We start from the raw sequence: 26274 nt of genomic DNA on the forward strand, positions 1-26274 counted from the left end.
ACTCTCACAGGAGGACACACCGCCGGGGCAAAGCGCTTCACCCCGACAAGGTCAGAAGCGTTTACGACGACGCGTTCAGGTGCAATGCGTGTTCCTCAGGGTGCTTGGGGCGGCGGGGCGTGTCGAGTGCGTCTCCAAACCTCTTGCTAAAACCTTGACTTTGTCTGACGGCTGATGTAATCACTCTCTAGTTCAACCTGCTTACGCATGTTTTTACCGGGAACAAACTGTGGTCAATAACCCATTATTGACCTTACATTCAGCGCGGATATTGCTGGCTTTGATGTGATTTAAGTATTTTACCAGAAGAATGAAAAGTCTAACACCAATCGGAATATAGTCATTCCAAGTATTTCTGTCTTTGTGGGTGCTTTGAACACAACGCTGCTGTCAAACGAACACAGACGTTGTGTGTTTATGCCTCTATGCACTTCACTAGAATTACCACCTTGTGATCGCACGCCTCCATTTTATCCAATTAGATATTTGAATTTTCATGATTAGCATCTTGAGTTACGGCCAAAAAACGTGTTTTGTGAGCTGGTTTGTGCAAAATTATGAAGAAATTCACTCAAGGTGGGATTTCACGTCAGTGGGTTTGACGTGAGGCCACAGTGACCTTTGACCACCAAACTCTACTCGTTTCATCCTTGACGTGGACGTTTTCGCCAAATTTGAAGAAATTCCCTCCCACAATGCCTTCGGCCGCTGCTGTCAACGGTTCAGAAGCTTAATAAAATGGGATCCATGTCACTAAGGTGACGTGTGCTTTTCAGTGCGTAGAGGGTCATGTTAGCAGACAATGCTAAAAATGACATTGCGTCACAAATCACTGAAATGAGCTTTTCATGTGCCTTATGTAGCTTCTGGCTCTTGTGCCAATAAGCAATGCCAGGTTTGACTGAATTGATGACGACTTCAAATGCCAGGTCCTGATTAGACACGTTATCCATTTACAGGTTGCTTGAGGTTTATTCATTGGGTGCCTGATGTATGCGTGGATACGCTGTGTGCCCTTCAGGGAATAGAATTAGCACCTACCGCCTGCCAAAAACAGGGTAAATGTTGGCTCTGGCAGGTAGAGGATTCAGGTCACCTGCCACCATGGCAGATTGGTTTTCCTTATATTTAGAATCTCCTGTCTGCTACCACACACAATTTACATTCTACATACTTTTCAGAAGTGGCAGGTAAAAAAACAAACGAGCAGCCAGTAGGAATGCTCAGTGATCTGCCACAGCGGCAGGTGAGAGGGAAACTTAATTTCAGACCATGGTGCCCTTCATGTAGCAGCCTGGTCTCCAAAAAATAGCTTCCCCATTTGACAAAACTGCTTTGTTTGCTCTCCGATTACATATGTTTTTGACTTATCCCAAATACATTTCCCGTCAAAGTACAGAGAACTCAACACATCCTATATATATGTCAATTCTTCACACAGTTCAAAAAAGTCTCATATGTTCAGAGACTGTGACGATTATTAAAAGCGGTAACGTGAAGCGCCACTACGAAACAAAGAACAACTCTTTTGAGCTCACATCTGAAATGAAGGCACAGAAAAATGAACTGATCAGAATCCTAACGCGTTAATTCACTGTCCAACAATGTTAACAGAGAGGAGCTGAAACAGGTGCTTTATTAATAACCACGGATAAAGTCCCTCCACAGAATTTTCTCGTTAGAAGATGAGAAGAATACAGATATTGTGGCTTTTTTGATTGACATCACACCGGAATCAAAAAAATGTAAAGCCGCAGGGCAAAGACCATTCAGTTACATTCACTTCTAAAATGAAGAACTTTATTTTACTTTTATTTTACTTTTTTTTTTATACTTTCTGTTATGTATTTTATTTTTTTAATCGAGCCCTTATTTTAGTTGAAATAAGAGAAGAACGTGTATTTATTATTAGAGTATGCATTATTTATAATTTATCCAGATCAATTTGAACTGTGCCAATAAATATTATATGAGATAATATAAGATATTATTCAATAGAACTTTCTTTATTTGATTTGACAGTCAGTTGTTGACTACATATGGATGTTGATAACACTGCTTGGCTACTTCAATATGTATGGCACTAAATCACAGCGCATGTTAGACGTTACTGTGATGATCCAGACCTTTGCGTGAGGAAGTTCTCTCTCACTGGACCTCGCTGAATTATAATTGAATATCCTGCAGTAATTGCTCAGCACCCACCAGCACAGACGACATGTTCAGTGCATTATGGACGAGCTTTGGTTTCAGGCTCCTTTGCGTCCCGTACGGCGCCACATAATGAATCTATTTTCCCCTTCTTCTTTCAAGCCACATTTCACCACAGCTGGGAATCTACAAATAATAACAATCAAGGAAGATTTATGTCATCGTTTGTTGTGTTTATTTGCCCAACTTCATGTTTCAAAACATCTTCCCACCCTGTGCAATCATCTTGTTAACATAAGGCTCATACATAAGCAAATGCACACACGCACAAACACACACACACACACACACACACACACACACACACACACACACACCGCCATCAGCAGCACACCCTGGGGTCTATTTATAGGCTTTCTACAACAGCATGTCCTAACCAATAATAGTCTGAACAGGAAGCCGGTCTTTTAATCACATACTTAGTCAACAGATATGCGACACCTATTCGGCTTCACACTTAATATAATTACAGTTGTTTGCAGCGCCCGTCGGTTAGGAGATCAGTTAAATATGCATGAATATAATTACCATGAAGCCAATGGGCCGCGCAGCGCTATGACTGCGGCGCCACGTCTTTGCTGCCCTGCTGCGCCTTGACTAAAACACGTAGGAGGGAAACAATGGCCGCGATGACCTGTTGCATTTTCACCACCGGAGGAAGACTTTTAGTGATGGAACTCATTATCAGCATCAGTTGAGACTGAAAGAGAGCGACACAGAGTTAGAGAGCAGGTAAGGAAAACAGAACGCCACTTTTGGACTGGCTTCTTTGACATTTCACAAAGTGAACTTCGCTCCTAATCACCAGGCGCTCATGTCAACTGAGCTGATTACTGTGTAATTGTCTGGTAATCAGTGTCGACACCGGGAGCAGATGCAGTGAAATGTGGATTAGTTATAAATAACTCCGCGAGTAGTGAAATGGTTTGTGAAATTATTGTTTGTATTTATGGGTTTAATGTATTTATCTTGCTATACAGCAAGGAAGAACTTGTGCTTTTAGGGTATATAAAACATGTGTGTACAGCGAAAACTGCTGATAGTAATCACGGCTACATTAATCAACTGCTTATAAAATCATTCCTATAAAAATAATGTTGAGTGTTCATTTTGGCTCTTTTTATAAATGACAAAATATGGAAAAAGAAAAGTAAATAACATAATAAACATAAATGGTATATAACTAGAACTCCACCAGCCACTGCTGTGTTGTGTGATTAAATGAATACAACCCATAATGCGCTAACCATATATAGACACTTTCAAACTCCAAAACAATCTTTTTTTTCCCTTCTTTTAATTTACTGCGTTGATGCTTTGCCTGGCGGTGGCCCATCTGCTTATCGGCTGGCGACCTGAGGCTGATGCTGCGCGCACGTTGAGATAATGACGGGGAACAAAAGCCATTTTCTCTCACTGAAAAACGGAGTCTCCTCGAAGCTTATGACAAAGCGCCAATGAGCTGCAGCAGCTAAACGCGCTGTTCCTCAGGCTTACCTTGCGTAGTCTAGGGGAAACAAATGCGCACGGGTGAAGCGCCTCGTCGAGTGGATTGATAACGTCTGGTCACGTAATAACCCAAAAATGCAGCTCGGGCATCACATGCGGACGTACGGAGCCTGCCTCCCTCATCGGCGCCGGCGCCCCAAGAGGGGCTTCGTTCATTTGAGTGGACCCGACAGAGCCTCACCAAGAGGGGCCCTTTGTGAGGGGACAAGGCAGCGAGCCGGTAAATAGCGAAGCTGCCCGTTTCATTGATTTATGTGATGAATATACAAATGTAAAGTAAATGGTAATCTGCTTCAAGAATAAAGAAAAAAAAAAAGATTTGACATGGAGTTTCACTAAAAGCGGTTTCCACTGTAATGTGCTCAGTGTCTCGGCTTCCTGAGCGAGTGTGCCACCGACAGGATGAGAGTGTGAAAGAAGTGTGACAAGAGCAGGGCCACAGAGGACACCGGTGAGAGGAAATTGACATTGACATCTAAAAAGTGAGAGGCTGGGGGAGTTGGATGGGGAGGTGAAAGTGAGAGGAGGTGGACCGTGTGGATGGACGGCATGAGGGAGCATCAAGCTCAAAAGGAGACGTCTGGGGAGACTCTGGGAGAGTTTGTGGAAGGCCGAACTAATCTTCAGAATTCACCCAAACACACACGCGATGGATATGACTCACGTGGAGGACAATTGACAATGATTGGTTGCTATCAAGCTTTGGATTTCTCAGCTCCCAAAGCAGTGTGATATGTGCAGTGGGGCTGTAAGAGCAATACTGTATATAAAGAGAATGTAAAAAAAATCGAGAGCAAAAGTGTAAGAATTGGATTAAACTGTGATAAAATGCAAACATTAGCTGGTACGGCTAACTAGGTCACTACTTAGAGTACTGCTACAACCTAAACCAGCGTTATGTAAATGTTTTAAACTCCCCCCGGCTTCATAGCTTTATGAATATATGTATGTTCTTCGTCCGGGACTTGATAGCTTTAGCCTCAGTCTTTTAGGACCATATCACTTGTGTAAACCTTCAAGTGCATGTGAAACCATTTTACAGTCAGCTGGATACATTAAAAAAAGAGTTTCTACCAACTCATGGAGTTGCTTAATTCACTATCTAGAGCTAATAAAATCTGCTGACGACGGTTGTCATCTCGGCAAACAGAATCGACGCTCAGCGGCTGGGAATGAGGTGCCTGCTTCTGTCGACCTCTGTCTGGCATCAATGACTCATTGTCTCAATAATTACTGAGATTTGTTTGGTAAAGGTTAAACTGTTAACTCTGTAAACTCCAGACGTGTCGTGCGAGAAACTGGCATAGCAACTTGAGTCAAGCTGATGCCAAAGTGTCTTTAAACTTGGAATTTCTCTACTGACCATCAGGGGGGCGACTCCTCCAGCTGCAAAAAGAATCAATCAATCAAACTTTATTTCAGACTCAGGGTCCAGATAAGACAAATATAATAAAGTGACATACAGAAGAACAGTAAATGTACACAGGCCTATCAATGCCTTACAAAGAGACAGCTGGGACTGGTAGTGTGTGCTACTCAACCTTCTGTTGGATAAAACCAAGATGGAGTCATTTTCAGAGTCATTAAGCCGGCAAATAAATCCATCTCGGTCTCTTTAGTAATATTCTCATGGCGTCATTATAAGCCACTTGAAGTCTCTGTAAGCTTGTTTTTTTTGTAGTTTGACCACAAGTGTGCAGTGGTTTACAACACGCTCTAAACCGAGACAGCTGTACTCCATCTGGACACACACTAAACTTGCGCGAGAGAGTGTTTGCTTGTGCATCCACCCTACGACATTGCCTAGAAATATCATTATCATCGGTCATCTGTTCTGTTATGAAATGAGCAAGATATTTTACTTCACCACAGACACCAAGATCCATTGTATAGAAGTCTATGAGAAAATGACTCTACTTCACACTTGATTTATTCCCTCAGTAAACATTGAACGCCGAACTTGGAGGCTTCAGAACAGCAGTCCACCAAGCAATGGGTGACGTCACGATGACTGCGTCCAGGTTATCCTGTACGTCACTGATCTGTATGGGCCTCTTATCTCTGAAGAACCAATGTGATTATTCATGAACCAATAGCTTTATATTAACATGCAAATCAATGCAATATCTATGTATAATCGCTGCAAGAATATTTCAGAATCTAAATCTAGATTCTTCAGTATGGTTGGAGGGGAGAAAGACAAAACCGAATCCTGCTGATAAAGAACTTTCTATTTGCAGCGTTGTAAGCTCTAGCTTTTCAGCTTAACTTCAAACATTTGATTTATCCTTGGCAATCAATCAATCAGTCAATCTATCCTCATGAATCCAAGTGTCATTGGAAATATCCAAATTCTTTGACATGCAAAAGCATTCAGGCGTTTCAAAATTGAATCTGTAAACGCTTCACTTTACCACATAATCTGTGCCAACCGTCTGTCCTAACAGCTGGGATCAGACGAAGGGAGGAAGGAAGAAAGGAAGTGAGGGAGTAGGAAAAGGAAAGGAATCTTAGATGAACGGGTTGATATGACTTTCCCACTATAAGCAACCTGTTGGCAGATCAAAGCCCTCATCCTTACCCTCTGAGGAGCAGGTGTGCTTGATTGGCATGTCATTTCTGGGAAGAAGATCTGCAGGCATGTGGGGTTCAAGCTTCATCCCCCGTGTGAACTTTAAAAATCCACACTGACTTTTCACATGAATTTCAGCCGAACTAGCCTGAACAAGCCTGCGGAGACTTTAAGGCAGAGAAAGCAGACGGAAGGAAAATATCAAATCAACCCGGTGACCTGGTTCAGGTGGCAGAGACAAGGGCAGGATATTTTTAAGATGGGGAGAGCAGCGGACCACCTCCACCTGGTGATTAAACTGTGATGCAGCTAGAAGAGAACAAGAACCAGACTAAAGCTGATGGAGAGTGAAGGAGCAGACTTCCCTACAGACCCATCGCCACTTCTTATGAAGCGCATTTGGAAAATACAGGTGAAGTTTAGTGCATCATTTGCGATCAGACTCATAACTCCTTCCATGAAAAGCAGGTATGTGATTTATTATAACTTATTATAACGGCACATAAACAACAATGAAGCACTAAATAAAAGTATACAGTAAATTAAATAGTAAATAAAATGTTACAGTATAGTTTTTGCTCCATCCTTGGGTATTGCTTTTCACTATTGATGTCCATTTGGAAATTACGGAATTTAACGTTGCAGATTACATCTTAATTACTGTACAGACAGATGTTGATAGACAGATGAGTTTTCATTTCCCCCCCAAAAAAAATTCCTGTAAGGCCTATAATAATCACCACACTGGGACAGGTTCTAAAAACGTAATGAGTAAGGGAAAAGTTACTCCGGAAGTGACATTTGTACTTGTAGTAATAATACTTTAATTAAAAGTAATCTAACCAAAACCGACCCTGAGAATAACCTTTATTGTGGCTAAAGCAGTGAATCAGTCTGCAGTATCTGCCGTCCACAGCTGCTTTGTTCTGGATGGAAAGCTTCTCCTTGGGTTCATGAAATCCATGCAGCGTCTTAAGGTAGCGGGACACGCGTTGATAGACGTGTCCACACACGGCCGCTCGCTGCATTCACCCTCATCAAACCGCCTGAAAACAGCAGCAGGCTGCCACAGTTCAACACTACAGACCGCTCCACACATCCGACTGGTCCGTTAGAACTCAATATTCGGCTTCTTTGTTTTTTTTTAATGAAGCAGACCTCTGGTTTGCTGATCAATATTCATCAATATGCTGCACATGAACCAAAACAGAAGGCACGTGCGCTAACCAACTTGCCCTGGCAATTTATTATTTCGATTGAGCGTGCGAAATATGAAACAGAGGGAGCAATGCATGTTTTTGCACCGTCGTAGAACCGGGCCTGTCGGTCCCTCTCCCTCAGGGCACGGTCACACATGCACTCGAGGCCATATCTGCCTGAAAGTTCTATCAATAACAGCGATATAGTCACTGTGTTATCTGGTACACTACTCGTTACTGGGGAAAGTAACGGTTACAGCGTACAACACTGCACTTTCCTCTAAAGCCTTTTAGTTTTAACCACACTACTGGTGTTGTATCCTCACATTGGCAGACATTGTTACGGCGAATCTGACTGGACCAAAACGCAGAGAGCTCCAGAAAACAGTTTGTCTGTCAAAGCAAAAGTGTTTCACATCAGAACAAGCCAAACATTTGAGCCCGTCTCTCATGATTGACCTTCATCCAGTTGCTCTAATACCTCTCCCCTCTTTACAGGTCGTGTTGATGCACTTAAAAGCGCTGTTATCACTTAATCTCGCACACAGGAACGCTCTGCCCTAGATGCTACGGCTTTTCTTTTTTCTTTTTTTTGTTGTTGTTCCACACAGCAACGACTCTCAGTGAACACCGGAACAGCCGTCAACTGGCTTCTCATCAGCGCTGTAAGCCGATGCGGGGAACGTTTAAAATGCAAATCACCTGGATGAAAACGGTCCGACCTGCTCGCTGTTAGCGAAAAGGCCCAGAGGGTCATAACCTGTATTAAAGAGCATCATCACAGAGCAGCTCTCATTCACGTTGGAGCGTATGATTGTGCTCTGGATACATTTGACTAAACGCTCCATTGTGCCACTCAATCAAACAAACCCAAACCCAATCTACTTGCGATGGTTTGACTTCTCATGTCCCCTTGTCTTTTTCCGCGCCTCGTTTCTACGCTCTTGTTCTATCTGCATCTGAATCTCCTCGGGAGGAGCTGTGTCGCGTGTCCTTGGGAGGACATCATGTTGTTGTTGTTGCTTTAACGGCTCGCTTGTGTACCTGCTCCCGTTTGCCGGTTACCCCCCCCCCTCCTAAAGGATACCGGCAAGACACGCTCAGAAGGAGCAGACATGAAACGAGGGAGCAACAGAGATGAAATGCGTATTCCGGAGCAACAATGCAAACAGCAGCTTCTTTTCCTAGGACTCTTCAAACCCAGTGAACAGTCTTTCAAGCGTCACGCTCTTCATTTAAAAGCAGACTTTCGTTAGGAATTTGTTACAACATTGGAAATCCTGAAGCCCAAGTGGAGATAACCCTGATGACATCATTGGTAGTAGTCAACTCGCTGTATTATCACAGACACACACAAGTCAAGTAACGATGCTGCGTTCACAACTGGAGCGCACACCAGGAACGCTGCATTCACCTCTCTTTCAGGTCGTGGCTCCCTCTCAAAGGCAAAGTGAGAATGACACCTGATAGCTGAGAAGGGGGCGTTACCCTTTAAAGCCAAACACATTAAACCTGACTGGAAGGATTCACAGGGGTGTGTGTGTGTGTGTGTGTGTGTGTGTGTGTGTGTGTGTGTAAAAGGATGCTTTGTTAATATGGATGGCTGGCTCGCTTGATTTTCCACGTAAATGCAGCACGCACACACACACACACACACACACACACACACACACACACACACACACACACACACACACACACACACACACACACACACACACACACACACAGTAGTACACTCGGAGGGGGAGATCTCTTCACGAGAGCAACCAAAAGATCTACATAGGACCGTTATTAGTTTTGCATATATTTGGTCATAAACCTAAGTTAGGGAATTTGACCTGATTAGGACACTGAGAAAAGGTGGGGGATCGCCAAAGTGACTATAATCCATCGTGAAGAGGACAAGAATGTCTGTGCCAAATATCATAGGGACATGTCGCTCAAAAGTACAATTGTTAACCTTGTGTTGGCTTTAGAGGAAGAGTCAGGGTACATCATCTGGGAACCGTGAATGTCTGGACAACATTTTGGCCAATCCATCCGGTTCTTTTGAGATATTTCTACATTTTGGTTCGCTGACTCACCACTTACCGAGCACCCATGGGAAGCGAAAAGACCATGAAATAGCTCCTCCAACACCTTTAGCTCTGACACCTCTCTAAAAAAAAAATCACACAAATCCCTCGTCTTATTCTGCATTCTTCAACCGACCAACACCTGATCACACGTACAGGTCTATTCCATTTAGAATGAAGACTAGCGGCTGTATGAGGGAAAAGGTTTCTCACCACAGGATTCTCAAACTGTCACGATGACAGCCCTGTGTTTCTAAGCAGGCGAAAGCAGCACATGTGATTGGCCAGGATTGTCACAGCCTCTAACACACCCACCACAATGTGTGATCAGGTATTCTTTCTGATCCGGCCCCGTATCTAGGCGCTCCAGGTGCCTCTGGTTACAGAATTATCAAAAGAGTGTTGGCAAGCCCGGGGCTTGGCACACTTCACTTCACACCAGGCCCCTTAAATATAGGGCTCAAAACAACCCTTAGCTAAAGCTCTGGTAGGGAGGCTTAGAAACCGTGGTTTTTCTTCCAAGTCCAAATTTCCTTCTTCAACTCTTAAATTGCCCTCAAGATGCATCAAATCACGACTCACTGAGCAGAGCCTTGAACAAAGGCCATCTATGTATCTGAAGATCTGTAAGAATCTGAATCATCACGATTTCACTGAGGACACTTTGAGACACTGTCTGGACGGAAGCGATTCTGTCTAAGAAACTACATTAAATGACAAATACGCATAAGACAAGGCGTCAGTCATGTACGGTAAAGTAGACGGACCCTGTTTTTCATTCATCCATCGTGAACACTTCACACTCACCTCGAAGCGTGCGCTCACAAACTGCATGCACTGCATGCCCACACGTTCTAAATTTACATCATCGGTTCCTATTCATGTAAGAGCTTGTACTCCAAGGTTGTGATAAAAAAGTGTGTACGGCGTGTTCCAAAGACGAGACATGGGAGCAACATGACAGACTTCCAACGGTGCTTCATTATTGTTGTAGGATGAACAATGTGATATTATGATGTTTCTTTGATATCGTAGTGTGGGTATTACACAGCAGAAGAGCTCATGTGCAACATATTAGTTCAACAGGAGGCAGAATCAGCTGTCAGTGAGGCAGAAGTTCTGCTCTCATGACATTGGCCTGTAGTTTGTAGTAGTAAGAGGGTCTTTCGGGGCGAAGAGGGACACATGAAATGCAGCTTTTGCTCAGTGAGTTTGAGGTTTTGATTGAACAGTGGCGTTACGTTACCTCAACAGTGTATTCTGCTTCATTTCATGTCGTATTCTATAAATATGGGTCATGGCAACAATCACACTGTGGGAATTTTGGTACTTTTTTTCTCAACGAGTCCTATGTGACACATGTGATTGGTTAGAGAAAGATCCCTAGTAACTCCAGTCCCGGGTCTGGCTTCAGAACGGAGCGGTGCTGCCTCAGCAGTGATGCAGGTTCTTGTGCTGGACCGTTGTGGTGAAGTAGGAGCTGAGCTCTTGATTTACCAGTTCACCAGTTCCAATTCTCAGCTATGGCTTTAAATAATGAGTGAAAAACATTGCTTGGGAGAGGGACGTCTGGAATACCCTCCCTCCTGCTGGCCCTGCTGACCCGGACCCGGATAAGGTGAGGAGAGTGGAGAGACGGATGTCTTTGGTTGCAGAAGCTCTGGATCAGCCGTCGGTCAGCTTCTCACAGTGTGATCTAAAAGCTTTTGACTGAAGATCAAAGGTTTTGCCGTGTGTCAATGGGCCATTATGAATTGCCTAATGGCAGTTTTCCAGTCTGACTTGCGCCTTACCATCTGTTGACGGCCAACTGGCGATCTAATCCCATTCCTTTCATTTGCACGACTAACGCACACTTAGACTTGGCTGCGAAATTGCCATCAAATCTCTTCTATAAAAATCAAACACGCTCCAGCATTATGCTGATACCATAAACTCACTGTTAAATATAACTACAACATTTTATATGTAGCAGTATTGCTGCCGTGTTTAACTCTTCTGCTATCACACTAGAGGCTTCGGTGTTGATTCACCCTTTAGCCAGCGACCTACTTGCTGAGTTACATAAAGATAAACCACGGTAATCCCCTAAAATTCACTTAAAATTTCATAGCACCACGATTCCATCTTTCTCAAAACGATTAGACTTTTTCACAGAGCTGCTGAAATCCATCTGGAGTGTCAGATGTCTCCTCCTTGTTAATAGCAGACATAATTACAGCCTAAAACACGATGACGGCACTGTGTTCTGTATTTGGTGCTGGTTAAAATAGCAGCAAATAGTGCTAAATAATAAAGCACAAATCGTCCCGTCCTCCACAATGATTGGTTTGGTTTCGGGTGTTAAACCTTCACTGTGCAGCAAAATGCAGCCTTAAAGTAGAAGGTATGAGTAGAGCATACAGTTACATTCCCTCACAGATGTACAGCAACTGATGTGTTTGCCTCATCTACATCGGCAGGCGTATTACCCACAATGCATTTATACATTTGTTCAGTTACCTTTTATGCGAGCCATAACTCATCGGCAAAAGCCCCCGTCGGAGCGTTTGCTTGCGTCTTTCACCGACTGGAAGGGTGGTGCAGGAGAGGACTCTCTGAATCAGCATCACCATCAGCTTTGATACGATCTGACTCAACTTATGCATAATCTTCCCGTCTTATGAGCACAGAACAGGTCGCTTTATTCAACGCGCTCCAGGGTGGAAGAGCGTACACTGTGATGAACCAAACAACTATTATTTTGGGCTGCATACAAAGCAGCTTCTTTCTTCTCATGCATCCAAGAGAATCACGCAAAGAAGGAATTACCTCTATAAATATTAATGCCGAGCGGAGCGCTCCAAATCTGTATTCAAATGCATGTTTGTTTTTTTTAAAACTATAGACTATGCATCCCACATAGCACATGGAAAAAGCAGTACTAATCTTATGTTAGTTATTATGCATCAAAGTTCATTATTATGAGTTCTCCTCAGATGGATAGCGCAGGTTGTTCAGTCGTTTTGTCGCTGTCCAAGGTGCTGAAACGCAGCAGAGGAGTTTGATAGACAGTTTGAATGAAGCCAGCTATTCTATTTTCCGCCTATATGTTAGCATATGCTACAATATATTTATTCATCCATCTGTGTATATGGTCTAACTATGAGCAAATTCATTTTCATGAGCTATCGCTGTAACTGTTTTGATGAGATCATTACACAATTAGTATCCGTTTTCGATTCCAACAAAAGGAAATTCCTCGAATTCAGATTTTAGTAAAGCACAATATATGAAAATGACGATCGCAAGTATGACCTGTCACCTATTATTCTATTCACAGAGTAACGCTTCATGTTGACGCTTCATGTTAACTTCGGTCCTGCATTCACACTGTGCATTTTTCAGCATTTAGTTACTTCTTCTTCTTTGGATTTAAAGGACTAGCTCCACTAGTATTAATGTGACGTTGTCTCAACACAAACAGTGAAGAGGCAGACTGCTCCCTACACTGGGCCTGTTACTAATACTGTGTGTGTGTGTGTGTGTGTGTGTGTGTGTGTGTGTGTGTGTGTGTGTGTGTGTGTGTGTGTGTGTGAGAAGTCGTTTTCTTTCACGCAAAGGAAAGCTCCGGCTTCTCCAGATGGGCAGTCCGCCCTTGAGTCCTGCTTTGGAAGTGCCAGTTTAACGAAACGCTCAGGTCACCGCTTACCTTGATCCAGATCGTACTCCTCCATGGTGCTGACGAAGTGAGGCCTGGAGTAGAAGTTGTGCGGCCCCGGCTGCTGGAGCCCCCCCAGGCTGAAAAGGCTTCGCTCATTGGTGGCGCAGCAGGAAAAGGCCCTCCGGCTTGGGATGCAGGGGTAACGTGTCCAGCTCTTCGTCTCCAGGTCGAAGGCCTCCAGCGCCGTCACCGGCATCTTCCCCTGACGACCGCCTGGACGAGGAAGGAGAACGTTCAAATTCAGATTCAAATTAACGATAACATTGGGATGTGATGCTGTAACAAACCGCTGGATCGCTTGATGTCGTTGTTGAACACAACCCTGTTTAAAGATACAACTTTCAACATCATCAGCGACAAATAACTTCTGTATTATCATAACGGTGCATTCCCAGGAATATTAGCCTTTATATGAGCAGAGCCAGAGACTTGCGAATACAGATTTTCGGTGTGACAAGGTTTGTCCCCGTTTCCCTTGTCCTGTTTTCTTTTCATCGCTTTTAATCCCCTGCTCCTGTCACAAAGTTTCCTTGGCATTTATGTCAAAGTCTGGCAAGCGCTGGGACCACATTTCATTTCAGACTGAGAGCAGAGCACAGCGGGGGGGGGGGGGGGGGGGGGGCTCCCACAGGACGCCTACAAGTTGTTTACTTTCACAAATCATAAGTTAACCTTGTAAAATATAACAGCAGTGGGAAAAGTCAAGTGGCGAGAGAGGGAGCGAATAGCGGGGCGGAAAGAAAGCGAATGACGGAGGAAGGGAGGGAGGTTGAGGCGAGCGCCGGACAACGCCAGAGGGGTGCTGAGGGTAAAAACAATGACAGACAAAAGGGGAGGAAAGGAGAACTGGGAGGAAATAAGGATATAGAAACACACGGTGAAGAAGAAAGAGGCGGAATGAGGTGAGAGAGGGGAAAATGAGATGGTGACACGAGGGAAATTGTGCAAAAGAAAGACCGGGAAGAGAGGAGAGTGTGGAGGAGTGAGAGAAGAAAGTGGAAGAGGGTCGACTGGAGTGGGCCGGGTGGAACGGAGATCGATAGCGGTAGCGAGACAAAGAGTCGAACTGAGTGGGAAGCATTAGAGCCGGAGAGGCGTGAGAGAAAGAAGGACGTTCTGGAGCTAAGAGATGTGTTGATTATAACATAAATGTTCAGCATACAGAGGTACTAAAAATCCACAATAGGCAGTATGTTCAGTTTATTCTGTGTAGGATTTGATGTGGGATTGGATAGTTCACATTGACTACATTTACATGCATCAAATATCAGTTTTAGCACTTTTTTTCCAAAAAAGACAATATACCTAAAGCTGTTTATATGGCTGATACAAATGAATATTCCACTAATATTCCCGTTTACATGCAGTTGTGCATATTCCGGTTATTGTAAAGCGACCCCATGCTGCATCCTCGTCACCGGGGCCTGTGAATCCCACGTCGACGGCGTTCTCGGCTGTGTTTTGACGGGTCGATGGCCTGACATGTCGTTTACCAGGTCAAACTGTGGACCGAGCACAGCCTCCCTCTCTCATGCCTTCAACCACCTTCTGAAAAAGGTCGGAGTTGCGATTTTTGCGCGTATCCAAAAACCTGTTGGTATCCAAGTCCTCCATCATGCTTAAAGTAGGTGTGTTTCTCCTTTCGACCAGCTTTTCTTCCGGGCATCTCTACTCCAGCTTTGCAAACTATTGGCTTGTTGGTTTGTGTTCAAACGCACAGAGCTGCTCGTAAACAGGAAAGAGGCTGTGTGTCGCAAAGTGACCATAAAAACCCGATTGAGACTCATATTCTAAATGTACTGTCCAGGTCCAAAGAATGCTCCTGAAACCAGAATAATATCAGCATATCCCAAGTGATCCATTCAGAATGAGGCCTAATTCAGAATTTACAAAGAGATATATTTACATAAACCATATCAAATTCAGAATATTTTCATATTCATAATAATAGTGGAATATAAGATGCAAACCTAGTCATGGAGTGTTACCACAATACTCCAGAGACACGATCATAAAGAAGAGAAATCGTGCTGCACCATTGACCAGCATGATTCACTTATAAATCACTACCAAACACTGATCTCAGCACTGATGAGTCATCCGTCTAATTTGCATATCTGACAGAAAAACTCAAAAAATATACATGCTAAAGAAACGCCAATACATTTATTTTAAAGTTAGAGTAATATTTTATATCTGGAAACCCAGAGACATGTATTCCATGTTTAAGATATTTGGTTTAACTGCTGATTGGACACTTTAACAAACATGTGACCGTCCTCTGTAATCAACCTGAAGCGTGCTTTGCATTTCATGTGTTGTTGTCCTTGTTTTTAAGTATTTCAGGTGTTTTATGAAATGTGTTTTGATATGAATATTGCTGCTCCTGTGTTTATGTATTTCGTGGTTCTTTTGTGGTCGTCTGTACACCTGCACAGGGAAAAATCAGCCACGACGGCTAAACTGGCACATTTAAAGAAATGTGTATTAAAGTGCATTGTCCCAGTAAGTTTCAACAGAATAAACGAATATGCTAGCGTTAGCATTGAGCTGAAAGCACCGCTGTGCCTCACAGGCTGCTAGCATGGCTGTAGTCGGAGACTCTTTTTGTCAATTGCATCTAATCGAATGGAGCAAACTACACCATAACATACGCAACAAGCAGCATTCAAATCCAAAGGACGGCGTCTGCTAGAGATCCCACAGGAGCTACATATTCATGCTTCTGAACAGGGCAAAGCTGAAGATCACTGGCTCTCCCTCCCCTCTCACCGTCTCCTCCTAAACAGAACCAGGAAAGCTATAACAAGTGGGGTTTTTTATTTGCTTTTTTTTTTAAAATCCATTTGCACTTTTTGCGACAACAAAAAAGAAAGTAAGCCGTCAAAATCCTGTTCTGGTTTGTGTTCCTACAGGCTGCTTGCTGCTACAATAATAGACCTGCCGCTCCTGCTGTGTATGAGATTGTCCTTGCAGATGAAGGTTCAAGATGCTGGCCGGTATAAACAGCGACCGTTTCTGATTGGTCTGCTGTTAACTGACCCAGAGCTTCAGCGGTGTAAGAGCTGCAGAGAGTGAGCAGATTTGTCTTTGAGGAGATTCCTTATCTGACTTTGCAGCTGCAGAAGGAAGCGGTTACCTCAAAACACATTCGCTCATTCAAGAACACCCGATAAGATACTCACGCAATAAAAGCAGTGCGGCGTGCGCGTGTGTTTATACGCGAATTTTTTGGCTACACACAATTTTTTTATCAGCTTGTTGAGGCCTCTTTCCAGCTGCACTTGTGTGCCGATTACCGGCACTGCGAACGGAATCCTTCGATTTAAAACGTGCGCGCAAGAATCTGAAAGCAGCATGAACCTTGAAGAGTTACGTCACGATGCCGGTAAGCCTGCTGCTGTCTGCGAACACACGGCAATTTAAATCAAAAGGGTTCAGGCACCAACTGATCCAGACACACCCGCCGAAGTGGAGCCGCAGCTGAAGAATTAACAAGGTGTGATCAGCTTCTCAAAAGCAGCCAGCGCACAGGAATCACGCTCACACAACACGACAGAGAGAAAGAGAGAGGGATGAATAAATAATGACCTGGAGTTCCAGTTATAAGAGGAAAAGAACGAGAGTCACGTTTTGTGTTTGCACACCGCTCAGAACTCTGAACGTGACATCACATCTTTAAACTGTCGTGTGTGTATTTGTGTGTGCGCTGAGTCCAGCAATCATTCACATTTAGTGTGCTAGTCTGCAGTTAAGTTGTAGTAAATTGTGGCGGGACTTCTCGTTTCACTGCACCGTGTTTTATTTTGGTGTTTAACTACAATCATAAAAGACACTTGTTTTACAGTCCATGAGATTTTCATTTCGCTGCATGAAGAAGCCAGAAAAACAGCACTAAATTATTTCAGTTCAGAGTCTTGACATGTGATTATAAATCCAAAGTGCAAAAGTTCATCTGATGCGTGTGTGTGTGTGTGTGTGTGTGTGTGTGTGTGTGTGTGTGTGTGTGTGTGTGTGTGTCTCTGACTCTCAGGAATAGTTTGATATTCGGCTAGCTTAGCTTAGCACAAAGGCTGAGAACAAAGGGAAACACCTACAGTGGCCTGACTCCTTCCAACATTAGAACCCACCAAGCAGCACCACTACAGCTCACTAATGAAATAACAATCTGCCGCTTCACGAGGGCGGGGGAACATTAACTTCCTGGTGTCCCCCGCTGGTTGCCGAGCAACTGCTCAGAGTCAATCTTCTCATCTAACTCTTTGACGGAAAGCAATTTAGCACATTTCCCAAAATATCCCACTTCTTTCAGTTAATTGGAAAAGAGGGGCAATAGTAGCCTGTAACAACAACCTAACACTTTGTTAAATCAAATCTTAGACAAGCCGATGGAGTTCAGCTAATTTGAAATGTTTGAAATTGTGATTTGGTAAGAAAAGATAATACGTATATATCCACAGAAACAGTGTGTTGAAAATGAAATGAAAACTCAAACAAGTGATGGGGACACCAGATGTTTGTCCTTCCATTACTGGGACTCAGGTGATGACTCATGTGTCTGGGTAAAGGGACTGTACTTAGTGCTTTTCTAATCTACCACTCACAGCGCTTTAACACTACATGTCATCATTCACCCAGTTACACACTGATGACAGGACTACCATGCAAGGAGCCACCTGCCCATCAGGACTCTAACTAACCATTCACACCCATTCCTTCACCGCAGCGACCTGTGGGAGCAACTCGGGGTTAAGTGTCTTGCTCAAGGACACATTGACATGGATTAACACCGATCCTCTGATTGAAGGACGACCCTGCTCTACCACCGAGCCAAAGGTTTTGTAAAAAGAAAAAAATAAGTTTAATAAAAATGTGAATTAAAGCGGAAAAAACGAAACACTGAAGTCCGTTTTACAGGTTGTCCTTGTCACGGTTCTGAGGCGGAGCAAAGACCCAAGAGCAGAGAAAGACACTGGAGACGAGGTGAGCTAGATGGCAAGGTGCTTTACTAGGCACCAAGCAGTCAATACACAGGAAGTCACGAACCCTCGAAACTACACCAGAGAATAATGCTGGAAACACGATGAACACACGGGGTCGAACAAAGACAATTTGGCACCGGAACAGGGAAACCATGGGAGAGTATATGTGTGTGTGGTGATTAGTAGATTAAAGGCAGCTGGGTGGACTGGGCAGGTGAGTTGAATGAGTGCAATCAGGGGAGACACACACACACACACACACACACACACACACACACACACACACACACACACACACACACACACACACACACACACACACACGAGGCAAAGCCTAATTGTGACAGTACTACCTTGTCATTTGTAAGTGCCTTCATCATTTCCAGTGTTGACTGAAACACTGAAACTTTATTTCTTATCCACAAGACAAACAAAACAAACAAACTAGGAACTGGTGTGATGCAAGGGGTTAATGTCAAAATATGATAAAGTAATGGATACATAATGGTCGAAAGATAAATTCAGCTTCAGCCACTCTAACTTGACTGAACCTACTTAAACTATGTCTATCACTATGGATTCACATGAACCACAGAACAACCACAGACACTGTTTCCTGAGGGGGAAATCTATTCTGTTCTAATTCTATGAAGCCATCCTCTCTATTGAAGGTATGCGGTGAAGAGGTACTCCAACCCTGCTAATACTAGTCGTCATTAGAGATAACAGGTATATTGGATGAATTGGGTAATAGACCTACAAGTTAAAGTCTTTGTCAGGCCACCAACTGCAAGTCCACAGACATCAGTGGAATGTTTGGGTGGTGTCACCACTTTGTCTTGAGGAGCGGGAGGAGGCTGACATATAACTTGTGGAATGGAATGGCTGAGTTTAAAAACCCGCCATGTTTTTTTCTGCAGTGACAGGGCTCTAAATGTGAGGACAGGTCTTGTACAGTGTACAATGTACAGTAGTGGTTTCACATACATGGACCTGTACATGTATCAAAAGTAAAATGCTGAAATATGAGTAGCTAAGCTAATGTTTGCTTGATGCCTGAATAAATCTTGACGACCTGTATTGTTACTCTTTCTAGAAAACTAATATGTTTATTGTTCCATATTCATTTTAATCAGCTCTACATTCCTGACCCGGTCAATTGTGACCATCCTCTTAGTATATAATAAAAAGCAGTATTGTCACTTAATAATCTTCTGTTTTTACTCGATGATTTAAAAAAATAAATAAAAAACTTTAAATCAGATTTTTACATTTCAGAGATACTTCATTTTTTTAATGGAATATTGCATCCAATATCGATATATGTCTCTTTTTTACAGCTCAGCTTAATTGACCACGGCGTGGTTTTGCAGGTTGTCATTTTTTAGAATCTCGGTCAAGTGATTAAAAGACATGCGGCCACTATTGACGGTAGATTGGTTACTTAATTCTGGAGACGATGCTCTCTGACCATCTGCAGTGTTTGAACTCCGTCTTCTTGTATCGCGTGACTCTGATTAACAGAGAGGTCGTTTCCCATGGTCCCGTTGTTGACTATTTTCCAGACTGGTGTTGTGAGTCTGTTCTAGTGCTGAACGTGTCAAAGACGAGGACGCGCATCGATTTTAGACGTTCTCCGCCCTCTGCTGACAGTGCAGTGATCGATGGCCAGAATACAGAAATAGTGGAATTATTGGGGAACCATTCAAGACAATAAACTGACATTTGCTGACAAGGTGTACAAGAAAAAAGCAAACAGCGTCTCTTTTGTCCCCAATAAGGATCAAGTTGACAGGACCCTGATGACAAATGTCTTAGCAATCTGTTATTGACTCTGTGCTCACCTTCTTTGTTATCTGCTGGTATCATTCTCTCTCAGTGGTTAATGTCTGAGACCAGATAACCAGCACTGAACAGGAAACTCTGAAAGATCTTTACAACCAGGGGGTCAAACACCAACCCTTGGGCAGTGGCCCTCTGCATCTTGATACCGATGGGTCATGGTAGTAATATCAGCGTATGACTGATAGCCCCAGAGGAAGAATGCTGGAAAGAGAGGGACTTGTTGCTACCTGATATTCAGATTTCTAACAGGATCAAGTGAACAATAAGACGTTTCATGTCTCTGTAGGGTTCGTTCCACAATGTTGTCAGACACTTAGAATAAAAATCAGCCCGTCAGTGACAAAACCAAGCTCTTGGGGAGGGAGTGATGGGTCAAACAAACACAGGACTTTTGACCACATGTTAACCGTGACCGTTTCACAACATCAACCACCTGATGGTGGAGATACACAGTGTGTCATTATAGTGACGCCGGGGGCTTCTGCCCAAGCAACACAATATGACCAGAAGGAATTAGATCACGTTGTCACAACAAACAGTTACATAAGAAAGAATCCATCCTGTCTGATTGTTCTCATCCTTTACATCAGTGGTTCCCAAACTGGGGGGGGGCAGTGGAACTAGTGGGGGGCCGCAGCTTCTCTTTGAGAACCATTGGACTGGCGGCAAAACCAGAGAGAGAGAGAGAGAGAGAGAGAGAGAGAGAGAGAGAGAGAGAGAGAGCGAGAGAGAGAGAGAGATAAGAGGTAGGAAGGAAGCGATGTACCGAGATGGACAGATGTGTGACTGGTGTAAAGCGCAAATCAGATGGCAAGTCTGTCACAGCTGTAACAGGCGACGTGACGACCACAACAACAATTGAATACATATGAATATGTCAGAAAGCAATGTCCATGTAGGAATAGGAATGTGATCTATGCAGAGGAAGCACTGAGTCACCTGCACATCTTGTCTTTGATCATTATTCTATATGTAGGGTTTTTATTTTCTTGCACACTAATTCAGTTTGAATAAGCTTTTTTTTCAGTAAAACAAACTGAACAATAAACTGAAGTGGAAAAGTGAAGTGATATGTACTTATTTTAGAAAGAAAAATACATATTTCATAGAGGTTATATATTATAATTTGATTAATTCAAAACAAAGAGTGAGGTGAGAGTGAGGTGAGAGTGAGGTACGACCTATTTGGGTCGTACCTCACTCTCACCTCACTCTCACCACACCTCACTCTCTGCCAACTCCCTCCTAACCTCTCGGTGGCAGATACATGTATTTGTATTGTTGACCCTGTGTAAACCTCGTATGGCAAAGAAAGTACAACTGGAAAATCTTTTTTATTATTGCCTGTTTGGTCTTAGTGTTGTATTTATTCGCCCTGTGTTCATGCTGAATGTATCCCACTGCTGCATAACCCATTCACACTTCAGCTCATTTTTTTGTCTCCACCCACTCCTGAGTGAAATGTCTATATTGGCTCTTTAGTTGCTAAACGCCCCACTGTGTTCTCTCCTGTTTGCTGCTTAGCAGGTAGTGAACAAAGGCTTTATCCCAACTTTATATTTTTTTTACTGAAAACAATTGCTTGCTTGCATTTATGTCCGAGCAACAAGTTCATGTGGCAGCTGAAATTATGTTAATTCAAACTACTTTATACCAGTTAGTATTTTAATCTATATCAGTGAATATCATATTTTTCGCATGTTTTGTTAAATCTTTTTTTTCTACAAAGCGGTACAAAGTAGCACATTTCCCTCTGAAATGTCATGAATAAAGTAACACACAAGTACCTCAACATTTCAGCACAGTGCTTGTGTAGAAAAATGCTCTAATGCGTTCCATCACTGTCAACCTGCTTGTGTTTTCAATATTTGCAGTAGTTCTAAAAAGCAGACTACATGTTGCCAAATTGATGAATATGGTTCCGCCGCCTGCTCGTCCGCGGTGTGTGTCGAGCTCTCTCACAACTCTGCACATAAGCAGCGAGTTATTCTACCCCTCTGGTGGAGCGTGGGAGAAACAAAACGCCGCTCTCTGCTCCCGCTCTCAGGAGGGCACGGCTACTTTGTGCTGAATGAGGGCCGCGATGTTGCCGGCAGCGCGTGGCGAAATGAATTCATCTCTGCTGCGAAAACGCTTCCGTGGCGAGATGAAATGATCGCACCCCGCCTTGTGTGATTCCAATTTTCCCTCTCAGCAGTGGTGTGAAATTTTGACCGAGTGTCAATGAGCGGTAACAGCCCCCCAAAGAGGCACAATGAGAGCAAATGTAACCTCCGATCGCGGATGGGAAACGAGTGGATTGACGAGCAAACAAAAACACAAAAACACAAAAACACAGGATCTGCACTGCGGTGAACGTACGTTCGTTTTTCCTCTCCTACAGAGAAGCTTTTACCTCCGACTCTGTCCTTCTGATCAATACTGTACCCAGACTGTGAGGCTCCTCTGACCTGACAGACATTCTTTGTCTTTCCATCAGGTCCTTTCACACACACACACACACACACACACACACACACACACACACACACACACAGAGTAAAGCAGAGAGACACCACTAAGTGATTCAGACTGGACTGTGTACAGCCACAACTTTTAGGGAGGGATTTTTGGGGCAGCCTTACAGCGACTATCCCGTCATCTACTCTCTCTAAGCAGTGATCGTGCATTAAAGTAGCCTTGAGTTTGAACGTGGTCCCACAACACCACCGCCTGAGGACTGAGGCACTTCAAACATGTTGTCAGCCATCGATGTCCTTGAGAAGGAGACTGAACACGTCCCTCCCCGCTCAGCCGAATCCCTGAACTCCCAGGAGACGTCAGAGAGACTGTGGGGTCCGTGTGTAAGAGGGAGGAGAGAGATATAATTAGTGGGGTGGAATAGTGGTTCCGAAGGGTGCTTTAAGAAAACGTGCCAAGGGTATTCATTTGTTCCTTTCCCTTTTTTTAACAATATTCACCAAGGTGACATTAAGTTATGCTGGAAAGCAAAGAACTTTAAAATACCAGTACTGACCGTCTCTCTCGCTGAGTGACATGCTGATGGAACTCTGCGACCAGAAGGAGAGAACACATAACATCACAGAACATCTGGCCTCCAATTGTAAAATGAAACAACTTCTGCCTTTTCTGTTGTTTTCGCGGTCCACACAATCTTATCAGTCGTCTATGAAGCCCTCTGCACTAACCTGTATGAAAGGTGCTATGAAACGAATACAGCTTGATTGAGCACTAAATACCGTACCGAATATGGGGTTTTACCACAGTGGGGAGAGTTGTCATAGTAACACAAAAAGCTTTCTGGCACGGGAATTTTCTAGGAACACAGCGGTCAGAAATATTGACTGACTTGATGGAAAGATGTGTCCCTGTAAATAGAGGTAAAGGAAACGCCGATCCATCCTCACCCTCAGCAGGATCATGTGTTTCCCTGTGTGCGTTTGTTATTCTCAAACGTTGGCCAACCCTCATTTGCATAAAGTTGAGCTGTAGGCTAGTTTATGCAAATTAGTCACTTTGAAGGGATGCCATGGTTTTAAAAGGTCTGCGGACCACTGGGATGGAAACGAACAGTGTTTGTGAATTAAACATTGAGAAATGGCAAGATAACAAAAAGAGAGATTAGATGATCGGATCTCGTTTCCTACCCATCATGTAGATTTTGTTTCCTCGTACGAAGGGCGTGGCTCCGTACCGCGGCGTGGGCATGGAGGTCACCGGCTGCCATTGGTCCTTCTCTGCCTCATAAACCCTCACCATGGCCTGTGGCGTTGTGTCGGCTCCCATTCCTCCCAACGCATACACCTTTCCATCTGCACAGACACAAACAAGAATGTATATCAGCAGCTTTTAAAGAGCTTGTGATGATTGACTCTCTCGGTGCAACAATGTAGTCATCAGACATTTGCTCTCAAGTTTGTTGTCAGGGAAAGTGACGCGTCGCAGCGCTCTTTTGTCCCGCCATTTATGGTCCAGCTGTCACGTCTGCTATCTGTCTCATCCATCCACAGGCTTCCAAGCAACTTGAAATATTTATGCCCCGGGTCTGAGAAACCTCCGGGCAGCCTTTGTTAGACTCCTCTCACAAGGACGCCGCAAACATCACCACTGCAGTGTCATTAGAATATACAGGGGAAGTGAGAGGAAAAGTGCTGAGCGAGCAAACTCGGCACTCCTGCTGAAATACTGGGGGGGGGGGAGACATGGAGGGAGGGATGGAGGGAGGAAGAGGGGGGAGAGAGGGAGATGGCGAGCGCCTCAGTCACCCGGACGGATCCACAGAGCTGTGACTTAAACCGTGAAGAATAGAGCGATAATAAATCTGTCACACGGAACGCAGCTCAACACTGACGGTAAATCAAAAAAGCCGCTGTTGTACATAAAATAAATGACGCCGCAAAGGACACTTTCATCCCATAAAGCACGTCGCAGAGGCGGGGACGGAGGGAAATATTCACACACTCCTCGGCTCCTAAAAACTTTTTTCTTTTTTTCTTCAAATCACCAGGGAGCTCAGTGGGTTAAGCAGAGCGCTAATACTGTAATTGCAAAAGGCCACGCTTACCAAATTGTAAGCACGTCTGGTGCTGTAATGAGCTATCTATAAATAGTAGCTTTTTACTGGGTGTGCCTTTTCGGTAGGATCCCCTTTACAATGCTTAAGGAGAGGTGACGTTTAACCTTGTACCCTGAACCACAGATATCAAGCCGTGTGAAGGTACTAGACATGCTCTAACTTCCATACTGAGCACATTTAATGAGAAGGTATTATAGTTTTATAGGCGTCATTCTAAATGTCAATGGGTGTCGGCAACTTTGCGGTTTCCTGAACGGCCCGAGGAATGTCCTCCTCATTGGCTTTCAACTAACTTTTAAATAGCGCTCATCATTTGCACTTCACAGCCTAAAATGACAGACAGATGTGCACTTCAATTTGAACACTAAGATTTTATTTCAGTTTTGAATAATAATCTTCTAAATCACCACTTAATCGTATAATAGGGGGGAAAAAAGGCTGCTACACAGCCGGAGTGACAATTGAAGCATGTGTGTGTGTGTGTGTGTGTGTGTGTGTGTGTGTGTGTGTGTGTGTGTGCGTGTGTGTGTGTGTGTGTGTGTGTGTGTGTGTGTGTGTGTGTGCGTGTGTGTGTGTGTGTGTGTGTGTGTGCGTGTGTGCGTGTGTGTGTGTGTGCGTGTGCGTCAAAGGGAAAATAGACAGTGTATTAAACAACAATGGACAGTGAGAGTGAGCACGTATCAGTAAATGTCCATAATAGAGCAAATGATTTCACATGCAGGACGCGCGTCAGAGCCAATTCAAAAGCGCACAATGAAAATAACTGTCAAAAACGTCCGTCAGACTAAATTGCTTTTACACTCTCCAAAGCTCCTTTGTCACAGCAGTATGACACACATTTCCATGTACAATGAAATGAGAACCTGTTTCCATTGAGATTAAATGTACTGTAGGTAAAAAGCATTGACGTGAGGAGAGGAGAGCTTGAGAAAGGGTTCTACTCAACGTTTCCTGTGGGACCAGAAGCTTCTATCAGGCAATAAATCACACCATGTGGCATCTTCCAATACTTTCATACTTGATTTGACACATTTTTCCAAAAAAGACAGGTTCAAACTTTCTCTTCTTTTAATGCTTTTTTTTAATAAATCTTCACATTACCATTTACATTACTATTTTGGCAACTGTGGATCAGTGGTAGAGAATCGGCGGTTCGATCCCCGGCTTAACCCCAAAGTGCTCCCGTAGCTGTGCCTACGGTGTGTGAATGATTAGTCTGATGGACAGGTGGCCCCATGCATGGTAGCCCTGTCATCAGGGTGTGAATGGGTGAATGATGACATGTAGTGTTAAACTCTTTGAGTGGTCAGAAGACGAGAAAACAGATATGCAAGTACAGTCCAGTTACCAAAACAAGGGACAGAAGGAATATATTTGAATCACCATGACAACATTTTTCCCATCCCAGTTTCCACCCAGTGCACGTTTAACCCTTTTAAATCATGTCACGATATACTCGGCTCACAAAGGAGCAGGCGTTGCACAAAAGATCAACATGACGATACATCATAATCCAAAGAGATCACGAGACTCACATTTGTCAAATTACCGCCTCACGGTTCTACGCCTCTGTCAACCAGTCACGTTGCCGTTTTTTCA

At 43.7% G+C, this 26274-nt stretch overlaps 1 protein-coding gene across 1 annotated transcript in view; it reads right to left on the reverse strand.

Moving 5' to 3' along the window:
• The window catches only part of klhdc8b (kelch domain containing 8B), a 124012-nt gene that overhangs the window by 35171 nt on the left and 62567 nt on the right, over positions 1 to 26274 (reverse strand). The window contains exons 2-3 of the mRNA XM_068732683.1: positions 23747 to 23911; positions 13261 to 13485 (exon numbers count right to left, since the gene is read on the reverse strand). Coding sequence (XP_068588784.1) covers positions 13261 to 13485; positions 23747 to 23911 — 390 coding nt within the window. The remainder of the gene's footprint in view (positions 1 to 13260; positions 13486 to 23746; positions 23912 to 26274) is intronic.

Source organism: Cebidichthys violaceus, unplaced genomic scaffold (genome assembly GCF_023349555.1).
Source record: "Cebidichthys violaceus isolate CVI_PGR_0920_01 unplaced genomic scaffold, fCebVio1.0.p SCAF_6, whole genome shotgun sequence".
Classification (NCBI taxonomy): Eukaryota; Metazoa; Chordata; class Actinopteri; order Perciformes; family Stichaeidae; genus Cebidichthys; species Cebidichthys violaceus.